This window comes from Tachysurus fulvidraco, chromosome 16 (assembly GCF_022655615.1).
Source record: "Tachysurus fulvidraco isolate hzauxx_2018 chromosome 16, HZAU_PFXX_2.0, whole genome shotgun sequence".
Taxonomy (NCBI): Eukaryota; Metazoa; Chordata; class Actinopteri; order Siluriformes; family Bagridae; genus Tachysurus; species Tachysurus fulvidraco.
In genome coordinates this window covers 16,649,076-16,669,428 of record NC_062533.1, presented here as the reverse complement: position 1 = coordinate 16,669,428, position 20,353 = coordinate 16,649,076, and the positions used below count along the sequence as shown (strand labels likewise).

Sequence of the window (20,353 nt, the reverse complement as noted above, 5' to 3'; positions counted from 1 at the left end):
TTGTTCTGTAGCCGTCTCGCTGACGGTCGCTTTGTTCGCTTCACTGACAGTCACCACTCTTCGGATTTCACATCGAGTTCAGGTTTAAAAAGCAAACGTGACACTTAAAATCAGCTGGAAACCTTAGATCTGTGTAGTTGTGTGTAAAATTAGCATAAGGAGTTCAGAATTGTCTGCCGAACAGCCGAGCAGCCGGTCGTCCCATTAAGTGCTGCAGTTTCTTCCCCTGATTTAATAAAGAAGCTCAAATTGAAAGCTGGAAATTAGAATTTCATCAACTTTCCCAGTGTTCCAATATTTATGGACCTGACTGTACATGGCTTACGCTGCTCTCTGCTGGGGATTTGCATTTGGACAGGTTTACATATATTTGTGGAGGTATTCGCAAGGTCCAAATGAATTAGATGTTTTTATATATTTATTTATTTATTAATTAATTAATTATGCTTTCGGAAAGTCTTTATAGATATAGTAATGTGTGTATGTAAGGTGAGGGAGAGAGAGAGTGTGTGCACAAGGAAGACAGAGAGAGCGTGAGAGAAAGAGCATGTACGAGAGAGAGAGAGTAAAAGAGAGAGCATAAGAGAGAGAAACGGAGAGAGAGTGCTGCTTAAAACCCGCAAGGAGGCTGAGGATGTGGAAAGGCATGTAATAAACGTTCACGTCTCCTGTAAGGGAAAAAGAAAGGGAGTCAGAAACAGCTCTGAAAGTAAGTGGGAGGAGCTTCCGTCGCTCTAACGCTTGGCCCTGCCCGCTCTCGCTGCATCCCCCGAGAGCTGATTGGCGTACAGGAGGCGTGTGCTGCCCTGTGGATAATCAGCGTTTTTTTTTTCCATCAGTTGGAAGCACAGTCAGGGAAAGCCAAGGTCATCATGCATCGCTCATCAGTTCCCTGGGCACGCATTTGAGTGTGTGTGTGTGTTTTTCCCTGCGTGTTGACAGAGAGCCGTGTGGTGTGTGTGTGTGTGTGTGTGTGTGTGAGCATTGCTGTAGCTGCATCAGAGTATCTGCAGGCTAGGATAAGGAAAGAGCATCTTTACAGTCTCCTCTGTCCATGTACGGTAAGGACTGCAGTTCTTTTTTTATGTTGTGTGTGTGTGTGTGTGTGAAGGATTTAAATCATATCAGCATGCACAAGGTCATCTCTTCTCCACACACATTTTGCTCCGGTGTCCTTCACACACCGGCGTATTATTTACACGAGGAAGCTGCAGCGTGCTGCTGATGATGCGCAGCTCTCAGAAGGAGCTTGTGTCTCGTTCTCTGACGCGTCTGTTCCGTCGTTTTGCGCTATCTAGCTCCGCAGGAAACCACGTCGAGGAACTTAACTCCGGACGACGTGATCGGTCACGCTTCGGGTCGATGCACGGCTTTGTCCACGGGTAGGTATCGATGCGTCCGAGCCTCAGCTGGGTCTCGGCACCTTTCGCTGACTCAGCAGACTCGTCGTGCCACGCTGCCAGTTGTGTGATGTCATGGTACGCAACGCAGACGTGTCGTGAGGATCCGTAGCTCATGTGAAAAGAAGCGATACGTTTAAATATATCTTATAGTATAAAGAATATTTCACAAGTATGTATTTAGAATAAAAATCTATTGACTTTTTTTTTGTACATATTTCTCAAAGATCTCGTCAAAATTTTCTTTTCTTTCAGTGTCATTAATTTTTCTCTATATTAATTAAAAGAATTATCGATTATACTTTTTGTAAATCAGATAGTTTTTCGTACATTATTTATCTATGTATTCATTTAAATGAAGTGAAATGAATGTCTTTTCATCAAATGATCCGACCGAATTCCGAATACCGCTCGGGAATTTACGTCTCTCGCAATTCGTTTCGTTCAGGAATATTTTCTCCGGTCTGATCGCAACAAATGTGTCGGTGCAACATTTACATAAATGTTATGTAGTATTTAATTAATTATTTTTCTTATTGAAATGATTAAAACAAAGCTCATTAGAGTGCTGAATAGAGTTTAATGTCCTTTTTTCCCCATTAAAAAGTTTTTTACTTCTTTTTTTTTAGTTAGTTCATTTATTTCTGTTTTATTGCCTGCACTTCCCCCCATAATTTAGTCTTGGCCAATTCCCAAGTGCAGTCTGCCCTCTTCCTCATACACCAGCTCACCAGTCACTGTGATTGACAGGCAGGACTGGAAAAGCCCCGCCCTCTCAGACAGCACGGCCGGTTTAGCTCTCTTGACTCCCAGCTTACAGACAGCTGTGATGTCGACCCTCATGATGCTCGATACGGGTTTTTGAATAAATATGACAGGCATAGTTTTATTTCTATTTATTCATGTTTTTACTATTAAATATATAGACAAACAACACAAGTGTTTTAAATTTGTGTCCATTTCGTCAGACAGAGTCTTAGCGTGCTGCTTCAATAATAAACAGAACAAACACTAACACAATGCACAATCGCTGTTATGGTGAAAATTCCTGTACAGAAGTCTTCAGGATCGAGGACTTTGTCGTCTTATTAACTTCCTGACGAGTGAGAAAAACAGACGAGCGAACGACTGCCTATAGCTGCTGTAACGTATGAGAACAAACAGAACGTGTTCCACGACGTTAAACGTGACTGTAAACAGATAAAACAATTACAGCACAATCTGTAATAAATGTAAACAAAAAATAGCTTGATTTGGATTTAAGCATTATTAAGTCAGGGATGTCAAGTGTCACGCATTGAGAGTGACAGTCATGCATTTGGGTCTTTTATCACACTCTCGCGCCACACATCGTATTCCTCAGGCAGAAAAACTTTTTGACTATTTATCATATATGGAAAGGCAGGGTCTCCGATTTTCAGAAAACTGAGTCGGGCCGAAAACTAAACAAAAATCAAAACTAATGTGTAGCCAATGAGCAGAAAGGGGCGTGTCCTGTCAATATGGGCGGAGAGAGTGTTCAGTGCGCATGTGTGACATTAGCAGAAAGCGGTTTTAACATTGACGTGGAGGATAAAAACAAAGAAAGAAAGACTTACAATAAGGCAAGAATTAGGACGTGTTAATATAGGATCAGCTTTCCAGCGCTGGAGAGAACTGAAGGAGCAGGAAGTTGGCCACATATTCACAGGTTGGAGTTTCCCGAGTCAATAACTCCTGAGCTAAACGCTGTTACTACACAAATAACACATCTTTTCTATCGTAGTAATGTAGAGAGGCAGCTACAACAAAACCTCAACACAAAACAGTTTGTCTTTGGACGGGACATTGTCCTCAATCATCACCCTGAATATGTCTGGGCTTGTGCTGAACTGTTTTATATGGGAGCAACATTACAAATGATAAAGGGGTCCAAAAAGGCAACAGACACTTGCAATAAACACCACCAGTCATAATCTCTCTCTCATACACACACACACACACATACACACACACACACACACACACACACAGGTTGGTGTCCCCGTGGTGATTGTGGGGGGTTTCTGGGGGGTTGGAAATGTCACTCTTGCCTATCTTCAAAAGTTGAGAGCCCTGTTAAGTGTAGGGTAAAAGGATAAAAACTGTTTTGATTCTTTCATAACTATAAGAATAACATAAGAGCTGACAGATAATGTAAGAGCTGCTTCTGTATCTCTGCTTCATCACATCACTCAGGCGTAACATCACGACACCACGCGGTTTATTCCTTTTCTTTTCTTTATAACTAGTCCTAAGTGGATGCTTTTCAGGATTGTTGTTCTGGTTCACGTTGCTGTAATTAATAACTAATTAAACGTCTGAGTGTTGGTGAGTTTGTGTAGCTGTAGTTACAGGATAAACCTGCTGCTGCTGCTCGTCTTCAATTTCATAAAAATAGCAGAAAGTGGGCTCAAGATGTCACTTACATAACAGCACTGAAGGGCACCTTATAATCTCTCTCTCTCTCTCTCTCTCTCTCTCTCTCTCTCTCTCTGTCTTTCTGTGTACATCTCTCTCTCTGTCTGTCTCTTTCTCTCTCTCTCTGTCTCTCTCTGTCTCTCTCTCTCTCTGTCTGTATCTCACTCACTTTCTCTGTCTGTCTGCCTTTCTCTGTCTGTGTCTCTCTCACGCTCTGTCTCTCTCTCTCTCTCTCTCTCTCTCTCTCTCTGTCTGTATCTCTCACTCATTCACTTTCTCTGTCTTTCTGTCTGTCTCTCTCTCATGCTCTCTGTCTCTCTGTCTGTCTTTCTCTGTGTACATCTCTCTATCTGTATGTCTCTCTCTCTGTCTGTCTGTCTCTCTGTTTGTCTCTCTCTGTATGTCTCTCTTTCTCTCTCTGTCTGTCTGTCACGCTCTCTCTCTGTCTGTCTGCCCCCTCTCTCTGTCTCTCTCTCTCTCTCTCTCTCTCTCTCACACGCTCTCTCTCACTCACTCTCTCGCTCATTTTTTTGATTAAATTCAAAATGAATTGTTTTCAAATTTTGTGGTAGTTAGGACAGATAGTTAAGAAGTGGAGCTTCTGTCTCTGCCTTTCCTTGGATACCGATTCAACGCAGGAAAGCTTCGAGGAAATACTTCTGCACAGAGAGCTTATTAGGGTGACAGAGAAACGTATTAACATCGTCTCAGCCCAAGTGTGATTCCGAATAAGACACAAGTGTTAATGTGGAACAGCAGGTGATCGAGTGGGAGATTCTTAAAAAAAAAAGAAAGGCGTAATCGAGCTCTAACGCTCCATAATCACACCTCGCTTTCAGAATCAGACGTTTCACAGATAAACGAGTCGCCAGGGCTTTACGAAGATCTCGTTCATGCTGAAATATTCTGGAGATCCGAGCAAAGCTGCGGCTTTAGTCGAGGTCAGTTACTGAAGCAATCGAAGGAATGAACGAATCGTATAGTTGTTTTTTTTTCTCCCAGACTGTATACACGGCTAGAGACGTTTCACATAAATGTCGTTTATCTTCTTAGCGGACAAGGTGATGAAAAGTGATATTACAACTTAGAGTCAAAACAATTTAGTATCTCAATAAACTGTTCATTATAAGAGAAGTTTTAAAAGTCAGAGGAAAGCACCGTCTGCCATCTTCCTCATACACCAGCTCACAAAAGATTAACCGGAGATGCTGTGATCGGCATCAGTGGCGTTGTAAGGGTGGGGCTTCGGGAACTTAAGGCCCTCAAACATTTTGCACTAGAAATAAAGGACAAGACTTACCGGTACGAGAACCCGTCTATCCGTCGGCGCTTATTTTACACGTCCGTTCCTCTATACACAGTTTTAAAGCGTACGTGTCAACAGATCAGTATCCTCGACACTGAATAATAAATTAACCTCCACAGTTTGTAAACAAGTAAAGATAAATATTGACCTGGAGTGTCAATTAAAAGCCACGTCCTGGATGATCTCTCCTTTTTGCGATTCTGATTCGTTTCGGGTTGATTGACACTCGGAACTAGACAAACGCTGATGCCGAACGTTTTTGGCCCGAGTCAGGAACGAGGCAGTGAGTCAGCTTTGCTTTAGCAGCAGTTCACTTCATTAAATTACAGCTCGCTTTTCCTTTTCCTTTTTTTCTCCCCCACCCATTTTTAAAACCACTAAAGTCTTGTTTTAATGTCGCTTCTTTAATTAAAATCAAGACAAACTTTAGGTCCTTTTTGTAAAACATGAAGCTTATCTGCTTTGTCTTCACTTGCTTATTTATTCATTTATTTGTTGGTTATTTATTTATTATTATTGTTGTTTTTAAAATTTAACGAGACCTTCGTACTCCGTTTCCTTTATTTAGGAATATTCTAGACTAGTCCGCATCGTGTGCTTACGATCTTAATTAACTCCAGACTTTTGGCTTCTTAGGATAAACACAACAATCGGCTCTGGATCGAACCGTAACCGAAACACACCACAGGCCGAAGGGATGCAGCCGACAAAAGCCGTCGCACCCGATCGATTTTATCGGCGCACGTGCACAGGGGTTTTCTCATTAACGTACAGGACATCGCTTCCTGCACCGTAAGCAGAACGAAACGGGGTCCAAAGATGTGTCAGGATTTATAGTTCTGCAGTTCCGTGATCGGCACACGGTGCGATTCCATACATACCGCATGTATCACGTTCTAAAGGTGCAGTGGTTCATCTGTTTATTTCTTCAGTGCTTGGATTTAGATCTTTGTGCCTCACATTCTGTTAGACTCTCCCTAACATCCTTCACTGCATCCTTTACTGCAATCGCCAAGCACAGCCAAAAAACTCTCCTGTAAGGATTAATTAGGGAAAAAAACCAACCAACCCCAGAGTAAACACCGGCAGAGCTTTATTCAATGACGGAGCGATCGATGAAGACAGACCCAGATTTAGCGCACGCTCTCCTGGACAGTTTTGCAAACGCGTTCCGTATAACGGTTCGAGTTTTCCGAACGGACGGTTTACATGGTAACGCGACTAGATATGGAGTTATTCTATCTCATCACCAAAAAAAAAAAACAGGACATTGACAGCACTCAAATCCTCACGTGTTTAAAGAGATAAGCTTGTCTTTAAGCTAGCAACGCTAATATCTGAGCTTAGTGCTCATAAGAAGAGCTTAACAGGAAAGTGACCGTAGTGGCACTTGTGAATGTCTTCGTGATCATTAATTTTAGTGCTATAACATGGTCATAATGATCCAGGCTAAGGCTAACCTTTAACTGGGCCGCTATAGCATCCGGGGGCGGGGTTTTGTGTTCACGGACAGGACTTCATCTGGGCTCAGAACATGCATGTAGACCGTATATTAATTTGGTAATAGTTAGTGGCTGAAGCATGTGACTGTCACATCTGTGACTCACATGGGTTTCAGGGTGTACTTTTGTGTCACGTGTCTCACGTAGAGTAACTGCAGCGCGACACGGTTAAGCCGAGACGGATCCGGTTTCTAGCAAACCGCACTTTTAAGCCCACTGTGTTCTACATGTATGTGCTGTCAAGATGTTGTAACTGTTCTGTCTCACGAGCCCTCGTGATTTCTGCCTGTCTGTAATTCTGTGGCTGTTGATAGAACGAGTGGGCGGCGATCACAGTGTGGTGTGGACGGCGTACAGCCGCACGCTACACAGCATGGTAACCAGGTCACTAGGGTTTGTGAAATGAGACCGAATGGATTGTCAAGCAGACAACGCTGCTCATCGATTCGTCCTGGTTTACTGACCCACCAGAGCCGTGGCTTTTTCAGTCATCCTCAGGACGCCACGTCGCACTTCGATCAAAAATGTAACACGTTTCTCAGTCGAGCGCCGGATAAAATCCAGTATCAAGCTGGATCCCAAATCTCTTCTTATTTGCTTTATATGTTCACTACAAGGAATATAAATAACATAATGCACTCAAACACCGGAAAAAACGCTACCCGAGACTCCTAAAGCCTGGCCGCCGTGTTTTGCGAAAGTAACAAGCAATGTAGTGGGAAACAAACACTCTTTATTTGATTTATTAGTCGGTTTTATAACAAGTACTGCGTTACTGTTACATGAGGAACAATGCTCATTTAACCAGTCTGTGATTCTCTCTCTCTCTCTCTCTCTCTCTCTCTCTCTCTCTCTGCACTTTGTCTCGGTTTCCATCAGCCTGTTTTCTCTGTGCAGGTGGTTTGGTGTAGAATAACACCCACAGATACACAGATTGGAGATGAACTCACAGCACAAACACTACTGTATTAGTCATAGGACACCCCTGTGCCCAAACCATCCCCCCAACACACACACACACACACACACACACACACACACACACACACACACACACACACATACACTTACTCACTATTTCACTTGCGCTCTCTCTCTCTCTCTCTCTCTCTCTCTCTCTCTCTCTCTCTCTCTCTCTCTCTCTCTCTCACTCTCTTTCTCTCACTATCTATCACTCACTCACTCACAATCTCTCTCTCTCTCACTCTATCTCTCACTCACTATCACTTTCTCACTCACTCACTCACTCACTCACTCACTCACTCACTCACTCTATCACTCTCTCTCTTTCTCTATCTCTCTCTCACTCACTCACTCACTGTGTCTCTCTCTATCTCTCACTCACTCTCACTCTCTCACTCACTCTATCTCTTTCTCTCACTCACTCTATCTATCTCTCACTCTCTCTCTCTATCTCTCTCACTCACTCTATCTCTCTTTCTCTCACTCACTCTATCACTCTCTCACTCTCTCTCTCTCTCTCTCTCCCTCTAAAATGAGTGTTTTCAGTAAAGTCGAATTAACCCGACTTTATCAAGCACAAAGTAAACTGGATGAGTTCTGACCTTTTCCTGTGTACTGCACTACTGAGTGTTTCACCACCTAATAATCAGGTCATGATGGAGAGACTCGGTGTTAGAGCAGTGTTTGTTTGTGACCTCTTTATTTTCTCAGCTATAAATCATGTCCTGTCTGATCTGGGGGAGTTTCAGGGAGCAGGTTTTCTTCTGGAAATGAACAGCATTCATTTATCTCCCCGGCCTTCAAATGCTGTATTACAGACTGTTTATTTACACAGTTCACTTTATCCTGTTTATCCATCCATCCATCCATCCATCCATCTATTAACTCATTCATCATTACCATCCATCCATCTATCAATCTATTAACTCTCATCATTTCTATCCATCCATCCATCCATCCATCCATCCATCTATTAACCCATTCATCATTTCCATCCATCCATCCATCCATCCATTAACTCATTCATCATTTCTATCCATCCATCCATCCATCCATCCATCCATCCATCAATCAATCTATTAACTCATTCATTTCCATCCATCCATCCATCCATCTATTAACTCATTCATCATTTCTATCCATCCATCCATCCATCCATCAATCAATCTATTAACTCGTTCATCATTTCCATCCATCCATCCATCCATCCATACACCCACCCACCCACCAATCTATTAACTCATTCATTTTTCCATCCATCCATCCATACCTTTATCTATTCACTCAGTCTACTAATTTATTCATCTATCCACTAAGCCATTCACTCATCCTTCCATGTTTCCATCCGTCCTTCCACTAATCCCTCAGTCAGTAAGAGTTAATCCATAGAACACTGATTACAATGTAGTGATGCAGTCTGGATGGAGGGAACCATCTTTATATGTACAGCTGATCTTACTGACATTTAACTGTACCGTTAAAGCAGACGCGCAGCGTGTCATCTACATGTGAAGGGAAATGCACTTTTATGTGGTTTTAGACTACAGCGAAGAAGAAGAAAGAAGACTATAGCGATTCATACGTAAATGTGAAATTTGTACCAAATTGATATTCTGTGACTTGTGAATTCTCTCGTGACCAGCTCAGTACTCCAGCTGGTTCCTGGTCACGATATGTAATCCCACTCAGGCCGTTATTCAGCCTGGCTGTCACTGATGGTGTAGCTTCTGAAAGTGGTGCTTCAACTCCTGGGTCATCATCATCTCTGAAATCTCCTCACACACAGTGCTGTAGACATCCTTACATCCTCCATACAGAAGGAGCCTGGGCGTCGTGTCATAAGCATTATTATAACTGTTAAATATCAAGTGAACAGCGTCACCTAAAGATGGCGTGGAGCTGGAAATGTGATTGATAGACGGTGCGTAGCTGTTTGTTTGTTTTCTTAAGTAGGGAAAAAGACGACAAGCGAGGACGGTGATCAAAGCTCTTATAAATAATAAATAAAACGAGCCTGAGGACGAGTCGGTCCTGCTGCAAAGGGGCAAATCTCCTGAATATAAAAATCTCCTTAATCTCTGAGTAAATATTTCAGGGATCCTCCAGCTGCTCTCTTTCTCTCTCTCTCTCTCTCTCTCTCTCTCTCTCTCTCTCACTGTCTCTCTCTCTCTCACTGTCTCTCTCTCTCTCGCTCTTTCTCTCTCTCTCGCGCTCTCTTCCAACTTATTCTTATCCTTTTTCTTCCTTCACTGAGAAGATAATTAGCACATAGTACATTTGAATTAAAGTAAGGAGGGGTCAAAAACGAACGAAGAAAAGACAAAAAATCCTGTAAATAACGTAACATTTACGGCATTAACTTGACGTTCACGGCGTTTCTTTAATACTTCTCGGCGACGAAAAGACGAGAGGATTTCATTCAGTCCTGCCGCACAATGGAGATGAGCTAGATGGAGCAGGAAAGTAGGTGAATGAATTGGGGTAAGGAGGGGAACATTTAATCCTCGGTATTAAAATAGATCAGCTGACGCAGGCTTCGTGGCGTCGAGCGCTTTCGGAGAGACGCTCCCTCAGGATCACCGTCAGTGACGGTAGTCAGGTTTCTTTCTATCTATATATTCATTTTGATAATGAATTTCTTCTGAAAGGGAATCATTTCATCATAAGCATTATCATAAGCATCATTAGCATCAAGATGTTTCCAGTTCTGCTCAAAGCCAGGATGAAGGGACAAACCTGACTCATCACTGCTGTCGAGTGTCAGCCAATCAAATCGTTCCTGCATAACAGCAGGGACGAGCTGCGAGAGATCAGAGAGAAAAGAACAAGGACAAACTTGTATTTAGGAAAAGAGGTTAGGTTTGTGTTGCTTTAACGTAAAAAAAAAAAAAATCGTCACGGCTTTATTCGTAATCTGCAGACATATTTATATCATCAACGAACCAGATTTCGGATCAAACAAATTGAACAGAAGAAGAAGAAGCAGGTGTCAGAGCCTTAATGCAGTGTGCCTGGAGCAAAGAGGGTTAAAGGCCTTGCTTAAGGTCCCAGCATTGACACCCTCATGGTGGTGGAGGTGGTGGGGTTCCGATCAGTAGCCCGAATCCTTAACCGTTGTCCCAACACCAAGCACTTTTACATGACTAAGGTTGGATTGGATTTGAATGGACATTTCCACACATTTCTCATTTTAACCCTAACCAGTGAAGGAAAAAAAAAAACGGCCTCTAATCTAAATCCTTGAGGAAAACCACAGTCTGTGGGAGTAATAGATGACTAGAGAGAGATGATGATGAGAATATTATGATCTGTGATGAACAGACACCTTTTAACCAGCCAGACTCTGCTCTGAACGAGGCTTTAAAATCAGACCGGAAAGTCTCCTCTTACTGTATATGTTATATGTATATGTTCAGAGAGAACTATGTTTTACATGCCAACACTACTGCATGTATCTAAGCTGAGAAAGAAAAATATTTGGTGACAAGTAAAAAGGCTTGTTGTTGTTCTTCACCGATGATGACTAAGGGTAATTATTAATAAGGACGACACTGAGGCCATCCTTAAAAATATTCTTGTTTGCCGTAACCAGACCGACTCAAATCTTTTATTTTTTTTTTTGCTTTAAGTCCGACCGACTTGCCGGTTGTACATTTTGCATTAAGACCGACCAATTATTTTTTTTTCACTCCTCAAACAACTAATACAAAAGCAATAAAATAATCTTAATTATATTTTAGTAAGTATTATAAATATATAAATTGCCTCGGCCTACATACAAACAAAGGCTACTTTTTTTTTCTTTTTTTTTTTAAATAAAAACCCGTGACATCATCTATGTTTACACTATTGGTTACCGGATGTCACACTATGGCCTGTGCGTTCGCTTCGTCTCATTCTCTCATTCACTGTCAGAGACAACGGTTCACGCTCGGTAATGATGGCTGCGGCTGCAGTAAACAAAATGTTCACGGTCACCGTTCAAAGTTATACGGGTTCGGGCGCCATAATACATCTAAAACATGGATTAAAACCTCTCGTCACCGATTTAACTTTAACTAAAAACTGTCCAGCATCAAAATAAGGTTTACAATGATGCGCCCGACCAACCAAATTATTTTTAAGGATGGCCTGATGGCTGAACTGATTATTATTACTGTAACTGAGCATTAATTATTACTATAACATCATGTCGCTAATGTTTAGTAGAGAATACTACGATGTCACCACGTACGCCAAGACGGTTAAAGTCTTCAAGTTTTCATTGTGAATATTTTTCTTTAACTAAGATGAAATCATTCGATTAAAACCGGATTAATCGATGTATCCTGATCCAACTCCAAACCAGGGCCCGTATTCATAAAGATTCTCAGCGTAAAGAGTTTCTCTTAGCGACGTAATTCTAATCAAATTCTTAGAAATGTAAACATTTCCCCTTAAAATTAAAGAGTAGATCCTAATAAAGAGAAAAGTTCTTCATAAAGCATCTTAACCCTTAAAGAGCTCATAAGGTCAGAAAGTGTTAGCAGTATTGAGGAGGACTTTAAGAGGATTAAAGAGTTTCTTTATCAGAGGAGGAAATGACTGAAAGGTGAAGAGGGAGAAGAAATGTGTTGTATACAATGTTTAACAATGATAGTGAGGTTATAAGATGATACCGATTAGATCGTGTAGGGATTAGTTTTGTGACCGATCAGATAATTATACCAAATTAAATCGTTTTCTGACACTACGGTGTTTCGGAGATGTTGGTGTATATTAAAAATGCCTTAGGCCACGTTCACACTGCAAGTCTTAATGCGCAATTCGGATATTTTGCTCAGATCTGATTTTTTTTTGTTTGGCTGTTCACATTACCATTTAAATGTGGCCTATATCAGATACCAGTGTGAACAGTTTGCTGTTTCGAACTGACCCGCATGTGCAAATAACAACGACAATGACGTCACACGCAGCACACCTTTGCGCTAAAAACTTGGCAAGGTTGTGAAGGAAGTATTGTATCATCTGGTGCAAGCAAACATATCATGTAATGCATTCAACACAAACATTATGAGCTGGTTCATGTAACCACTTTATATAACTCTTAACACACACACGTTACCAGTCGCGTTTCTGTCACGTTTGCGCCGGTGAAAACTTTTTTATTTATTTATTTATTTTTAAAAACGTGACACAAACACGGCAACTGGTAACGTGTGTGTGTTAAGCAAAAAAAAAGTCTTTGCCGCCGCATAATTGTGACGAATGTCGATGTAGATTGACGTAAAAGTCGCATCAAATCCGCCTTGGCTGTTCACACTGCAGCCACATTGGAAAAAATCAGATTTAGGTCTGATTCAGGACCACATATGGAAGTGGTCTGAATCTGATTTGAAAAAATCAGATCTGGGCCAGATTTGAGTGTTCATACTACTGCTGAAGAAGACTGACCCGGTCACTTGACCCCAAAAAAATCAGATTTGGGCCACTTTTACCTGCAGTGTGAACGGGGCTTTAGTGAAAGAAATGAGAGAGAGTGAGGGACACAGAGAGAGAGAGAGAGAGAGAGAGAGATTTACATTTATTACATTTATAACATACAGATGTTAGCACAACTCTAATACGATCGGTCACAAATGTAATCCCTTCACGATATAACCTTAAATATCTGAACATAGAGACAAAGTGAAGGTTTATAATAACGCGTATTTTAAAAACGTTTCTTATTTTATTGGACAACCAATCACAGTCTTTGATAGAATGTATCACCTAGTAACAGGTTAAGCCCCGCCCCCTCTTTAAGTTAAAAGTTGTTGTATTGTCCTTGTTCAGAGTCGCTCTGTGATCGGTCCTGAATCACTCTGAAGATAAGATTCATAGTTAGAACTGTTTCAGATAAATCAGGAGCTTTCTGAGATCGTCCTTAGACGCTTTATGAATACGGGCGCTGACGTTTTGTGTTTCTGTATTGCTCAAGGTCTTGTTGTGTTGCAAACAGTTTTTTTATAGCCTCTTACGCACAAGAGATTGTCCCCAAGGGTTTGAAGATCGTCTGGTGTTTTTCCATCCTAATATCTCTCTCTATCTCTCTCTCTCTCTCTCTCTCTCTCTCCCTCTTTCCCTCTCTCAGGAGTGTGTGGTTGTTGCTGTGGGGCTTTCAGGCCCCGCTACAAGAGGCTTGTCGACAACATATTTCCTGAAGATCCAGAGGTGAGAGAAGATCCTGCTTCCTGTTCAACACCCGGAGAGAAGAAAATCCTCTTAAACTCTTTTCTTATCTTTTATCATCATGTAACCGAGGGTCAGATAGACTGCGGCAAGCTTTTAGTTTTTTTTTAACACACAACAAAAAGAGACACAGCCTTCACGTCCACCAGATAAACGGCGGCGGGTGAATTCACATCTGCGTCCTGAACTGTCCTTACTACGAGTTTGAGCTCGGATGCCTAAATAACACAGACACCAGCGCTGTGTAATGTCTGCAGTCATTATTCATACCTCGGAAGAATTACAGAAGTGTTTGAGAAAACTCGAACACCTTATTGTACACATCAGTGTGCGATCGACACGAGTAGCCACGGCGGTTAGCGTGCTAATTCTATCTGTTTCATGCGTATAAGCTCTGAGTGTGAGCTGCGTCCCAAACGACATACTACGCACTTGCATTACGCACTGTGTACTTCATCATCTAGCGTATATTAGAAGGGTCGTATCGTCTCTTTGGCCTTTTCTTTTTTTCTGAACAGGAAGTACAACATATGTAACATGGCACCAGTAGCTTTGGCGTACGAATAGTTCTAGCGTCTTTAACCGGTGTTAGCGTCTGGTAGCCCCGCCCCTTTTCCTTTACGTAAGCAAAGCCGCGAGCATTGAGCAAGTGCACAGAAAGCTTGTGAAATCTAGTGGAGCGCTAGGGTGCCAAAACATTTGGAGGCAAGTGGAGATGAGCATGTGACGTCATCCGAATACTATACTCTTGAGGATGTTCCCCTCGTTGTTCTGAATGTTTTGATAGGTCACATGTCCATGTTGTGCTAATTTTTGATTTTCATGTGACACCACGTGACATGAGCAGAATACACGTGAGACAGTTCCCCTCATTGTGTTGAGTGTTTTGACTTGAAGTGTCCAACATTCCACTTTTTTTTTTTTTTTCCCAGTTGAATAAATGCATCATCCTGGTACTTGAAGCATATGTGTTGTCCTTCTTGTTTAAGTTTTCAGTGTGAACGCAGTTCTACCGTTTATACTACATTGCTCGTTTAGTCAAACTCGGATATTCGGGGGTGAGTCTCGAGTCGTAGCGATGAACGTAAGCGTGCGGTCGAATCCGAAGCCAGCATCTCTGACTGCAGTAGCGTGCAGTAATATTCCAGGATCATCAGAAAGACCAGATCTTTTGGCTCTTCTACTTTCAGGCACGATGATGTAGAACACAACGTAAGTCTGATTTCTCTCTAATCGCCCCTGACAGCTCTGACCGAACAACCGTAAAGTATTACTACAGGTTATTCAGGACGATGAGGCGTTTACGGGACGAGGCTTTGGCCGTGAGCCGTTCAGGTTGCCATGACGTAGAAGCTATCTGGCACGTGTGTGACGTGCTGGTTTGAATCTGACGCGTAAACGACGTGCTCTTTTTTGGTGTCGTGATCATCGTGTTTCTCTGGATGTTGCTACTTTACTGATCCCCGGGATCCGGTATCAACATACAGAGAAATAAGACCATCATCACCATGCAGCTGTTCGCAAAAAAAAAAAAACGAATTAAAATAAATTTTAAAAAGTGCAAATGAGGTAAAATATTTTTTATTTGTAATTTATTCATTCATTTATTTTTATATCTTTAATGTCAGGACCGAGCAGCTCAGGAGTCTGTTTTTCATGCCTGATAGTTTGTGCCATAACTTTAACAAATCAAGTGATCTTCTGACTTTCTTCTGTAAATCTGTGTGTGTGTGTGTGTGTGTGTGTGTGTGTGTGTGTGTGTGTGTGTGTGTGTGTGTGTGTGTGTGTGTGTGTGTGTGTGTGTTTAGGACGGGTTGGTGAAGGCCAACATGGAGAAGCTGACGTTCTACGCTCTGTCTGCTCCAGAGAAGCTGGACCGAATAGGAGCCTATCTGTCTGAGAGACTGTGCCGCGATGTGGCGAGACACAGATACGGGTAGGAGAAAGGAACTGGTTAAGATCTGAGTCCTTCATCCTGAAACGTCCCACTTACCTGTCTCTGTCTCTTTCTCTCTCTCTCTCCCCTCTCTCTGTGTGTGTCTCTCTCTCTATCCCTCCCTCTATCCCTCCCTCTCTCTCTCTCTCTCTCCCTCTCTCTCTCTGTCTCTCTCTCTTAATCTGTCTCTCTCTCTCTCTCCCTCCCCTCTCTCTGTGTGTGTGTGTCTCTCTCAATCCCTCTTCTCATTCTCTCTCTCTCTCTCTCTCTCTCTCTCTCTCTCCCCCTCCCTCTTTGTCTCTCTCTCTCCCTCAATCTCTCTCTCTCTCTCTCTCTCTCTCTTACTCCTCGTCTCACCCTCTCTCCCCCTCCCCTCTCTCTGTCTCTTTCACTCACCCCCCCTGTCCCCCCCTCTGTCTCTCTCTCTCTCTCTCTCTCTCTCTCTCTCTCTCTCTCTCTGTGTCTCTCTCTCACTCTGTCTCCCTCACACTCCCTCTCTCTCTCTCTCTCTCTCTCTCTCTCTCTCTGTCAGTTATGTGTGTATAGCGATGGAGGCTCTGGATCAGCTCCTGATGGCGTGCCACTGTCAGAGTATCAACCTGTTCGTGGAGAGTTTCTTAAAGATGGTGCGCAAACTTCTGGAGGCCGACAAGCCCAACCTGCAGATACTGGGAACCAACTCGGTGCGCACCGATCACACTGCGTAACAAACACTGCCTTACAGCTTATTTCACATTAGTGCAATAAAGCTAAATGCTGTGGTTGCAAACATACACAGGACAGTTCATAGGAGAAAAGAGCATGTGTGCGATCATCAGCTCAGAGCTTTTCATTTGACTTCTTCCACGTCTTCTACGTTTGACTTTCCTCAGTTTGTCAAGTTCGCCAACATCGAAGAGGACACGCCATCGTATCATCGCAGTTACGACTTCTTTGTGTCCCGCTTTAGTGAGATGTGCCACTCCAACTTCGAGGACCCGGATATTCGCACCAGGTGAGAACGTTGAGCACGTTTAGGAACTTCCACAGAACTTTTTTCACACGGAAGAATTTGAAATTAAAAGTACAGAAAAATAATTAAAGAAGAAATGCAGAGTCGAATCGAGAAAACCCGTTAAACGAACCCGTTAAACGAGCCCGAAACTCGCAGGACGTCTGCAAATACAGCAGTGATGACGATGGTGAAACCTAAAGAAATAACCAGAATAAGAAACCATAAAAATATCCCTATTATGTCATGTTCATGCTCCAGAGGACCTTTATTGTATAATCTGATCACTTCTGTCTTTCCGAATGTCCCCGTGTCTCAGAATACGCATGGCCGGTATTAAAGGACTGCAGGGAGTGGTGAGGAAGACGGTCAACGACGAGCTGCAGGCCAACATCTGGGATCCGCAGCACATGGACAAGATCGTACCATCGCTCCTGTTTAACCTGCAGTCCGGAGAAGGCACAGAGAGGTAAGAACGTCTCTGTGCTCTATGTCTGTGCAGCGGTGCTTTAGCTCTTATGTCCTCTAATGGGCTTTTTACACCTGGTTACTTGATACGTTTTCTGTGATCAGATAGCGATCCGATGGTAAAAACACCAGGTCTAAATGTCCTCCGAAACGTTTTGGAGACGGATATAAACCCCTTCAGGAGGTGGTCTGGGACGCGTTTCAGATGAAACTGGACAGGTGTAAATGCATGTGGTTGTTCAAGCCACATACGTCAGCGCTAAACTCCTCCCAAACGGAAGTACGTCACTCACAGGTGACTCACGAGTCACGCATCACGCCAGAAACAAATAACACGGACAACACGCAGGGTTGGTTTTTTGTAGCATAAACATCGTAACGAGTTTTTTCATCTTCTTTTTGATTGCATTCTGAAAACCGCATACACCAAAGCGTGTTCCATTTCAATTACCCCGGAAATGAGGTAAAATATATCTGCATTTTGGGCGGGAGTAGAAAGATGGGATCGATATCCGATTCGCCGAGACGCGTTTGTGGCCTGATGTAAATGGAACAGTTTTAACAAATCAGATAGCTATCGGATCAGAGACGACACACGAAGTGACCGGGTGTAAAGAGACCTTAAGTTCTTTCATCTGCTCAAAGCTTCAGCGTTCACGCTAACGTCACACTCGTCATCTCCGCGATCTCTAACTAGCCACGCCGGGTTTTTTGTGGCAAAAGGGAAAAGAAGCTCTGTTGTCTACATTTTAGAGCTGCATGGGAAGACATAACCTTAAAACAACAGCATCTATCAACAAATCAGCCCCAGAGCTTCTGACATTATGAGAAATGTTTCAGAAGAAATTTTTTCTGGTAAATAATTGGTATAAAAGAGTTCCCTAGAGACCGCAGGGCAGATTTGTGGTCTGGTGATACTGATGTACCGATGACCGATGTTCGGTTCTGTTCCCCCCGCGTCCGCTCTCCTGCTGAGTTTTCCCGTCCATGTGACCGCCGACTGGTGTAATTACAGCACCGGAGGAGACGTTAATTACTCCTGTTCGGCTGTTTGAAGTGCTAATTGACTCTTACTGTAAATGGCAGCGTGTTATTAACCTCCCCCTCGACCGTCATTATCAGGGGAACAAAGCATCGAATAAGCGAGAGTTCACCGCACTCACTCGTTTCTCAGGCGCTTTCTATCACACGCTCACCCCTACAACCTTCCCCCGGACACACCCGTGACCCACGTCTTCGGATTCAACTCGGACGTCTCGATCCTTAAATGCTCGGATTCGTTTAGTTCTTTAACACGAGGTTTTCCACAGCACTGGTGAATTCTCGTGTTCGATCCGTCAGAATATGTGGAAAACAATAGCTTGGAAAGAGACGGGGTTCGTGCTAACGCAATCAGTTGTTAACTCTACAGACTGTGTGTGAAAATCCCAGGAGGGTTCAACATTAATGCCACAATCAAGCTCAGAGATTTTCTCTGCAGGACGTTAAGCATCAACACGAACAGCTGATTTAGATAAGTGCAGGCGTTCCTAATAAAGTGGCCCGTACTGTATATTAACAGCTCGTTCACTTGAATGTTTAACAAAAAAAATATCCTCACTGCTAATCCTTGTGAAGTTTTCTTTAAGTTAGTAGTGAATTAGATTCAGAGTCGAGTCCGAGTCGGTTCAGAGTTGATTCAGGGCCCATTTGCATAAAGTTCACTAGAAAACAGTCTGAGATAACCTCGTCTTTCATCCTGAAGTGGAAATACCGCTCGACAAACTCTTCATCGTCGCACTTGGCGAGACACTTCAGTTATCTGTCTCCTGTGCAGCTTTATTAGGGATTTAATCAGAGATTCTGCACCAGGTTTCCGCAGCCGTACCAGGTGGAACCAGCAGGACGCGGTTATGAGCCGAGGAAGTGAGCGGAGACGAGAATAGGAGTGCTGAATAAATGATGGGGAATTGGCGAGACCTTTCGTGCGCACACACACAGACGCGCACACACACACGGTAATGGGAACACGCTGTGAGATCACACCGAGGAGCTCTGGAAGCCTTGAGCTAATTAATCTCTGAGCTGTTATCATAACAGCAGATGAAGCTGTGGAGCTCAGTCTTATTTTCTCTGTGTAATAAACATTTTATAACTAACTTCCCTTCTTTTCCTTTTTTCTCCCTCTCTCCCTCCCTCTGTGTGTGTCTGTAGTCGTTCTCCGTCTCCGCTGCAGGCCACCGAGAAAGAGAAGGAAGGCCCGGCCGAGCTGACGGAGCGCTGTTTCCGGGAGCTGCTGGGCCGCGCCGCCTACGGCAACATCAAAAACGCAGTCACTCCTGTCCTCATGTAAGAGAGTCCTCCGTCTCTGCACATCATCCTTCTCTTTTTCTCTCCAAGGTGCTCATCAGGATCTTATCCTTTTTTCTATTCTGTTCTTTTAAATCGTTCTCTCGCTTGCTCTGCTTTTCTTCCAGGCATCTCGATAATCACTCTCTGTGGGAAGGAAAAACATTCGCAGTGCGCTGCTTTAAGATCATCATGTACTCTATTCAGGTGAGAGCTTCTCTCCCAGGCGTGAATCTGTGAGGCTGGAGGTTGTGCTTGTCCTTGTCTTACCCTTTACCTCCTTATGCTTCGAAGAGAGAGTTTGCTTTTTTTTTTTTTTGAAGGAGGAACGAGGTCAGAAAATACGCAGTGCGATGTCATGCTATTGAGACCAATCAGGCTTTAAGTTTGAAGACTAGTAAGAAAAACATTGTTCTTGTGCGAATATGATGAGATTCCTGACATGAATGATGATCTCTGTCCCGAATCACGTGCTTCACGTTGCGCACCTACACCGCGCACTGTAGCACCTAGCATACGAACGTCAGAAGAGTCGTATCATCTCATATGCAACGCTAATGTTGGTTTACTGACAGGAAGTATAATTTGTTTTCCAGTGACGTCACTGCGTTTAGATAGTTGGAAAAACAGATCACTCATTTCAAATCTTTATTTATTTGTCCCCCAATGGGGCAATTCATTGTGCAACAGATAGTGAACAAATCACACACAACGACAATACAAAAGATTGCCTACTATGCAGGCATAGTTAAAATAATAAACAAACCGTAAATAATAAAGTTATCTGTAGTTCTTTGCAGAATTGAGAAG

At 43.0% G+C, this 20,353-nt stretch overlaps 1 protein-coding gene across 6 annotated transcripts in view; it reads left to right on the top strand.

The window, feature by feature from the left end:
* Positions 1–20,353, top strand: part of efr3bb (EFR3 homolog Bb (S. cerevisiae)) — a 39,243-nt gene that overhangs the window by 4,951 nt on the left and 13,939 nt on the right. For 5 of the 6 annotated variants that reach the window (XM_047801561.1, XM_047801562.1, XM_027155389.2 and 2 more), the window contains 7 exons: positions 13,723–13,802; positions 15,629–15,756; positions 16,289–16,439; positions 16,629–16,750; positions 17,067–17,216; positions 19,409–19,543; positions 19,672–19,750. In XM_047801561.1, the coding sequence (XP_047657517.1) occupies positions 13,723–13,802; positions 15,629–15,756; positions 16,289–16,439; positions 16,629–16,750; positions 17,067–17,216; positions 19,409–19,543; positions 19,672–19,750 (845 nt within the window). Of the gene's footprint in view, positions 1–862; positions 1,062–13,722; positions 13,803–15,628; positions 15,757–16,288; positions 16,440–16,628; positions 16,751–17,066; positions 17,217–19,408; positions 19,544–19,671; positions 19,751–20,353 lie in introns of those variants that run through there. The other variant, XM_027155391.2, reaches the window with a different exon arrangement.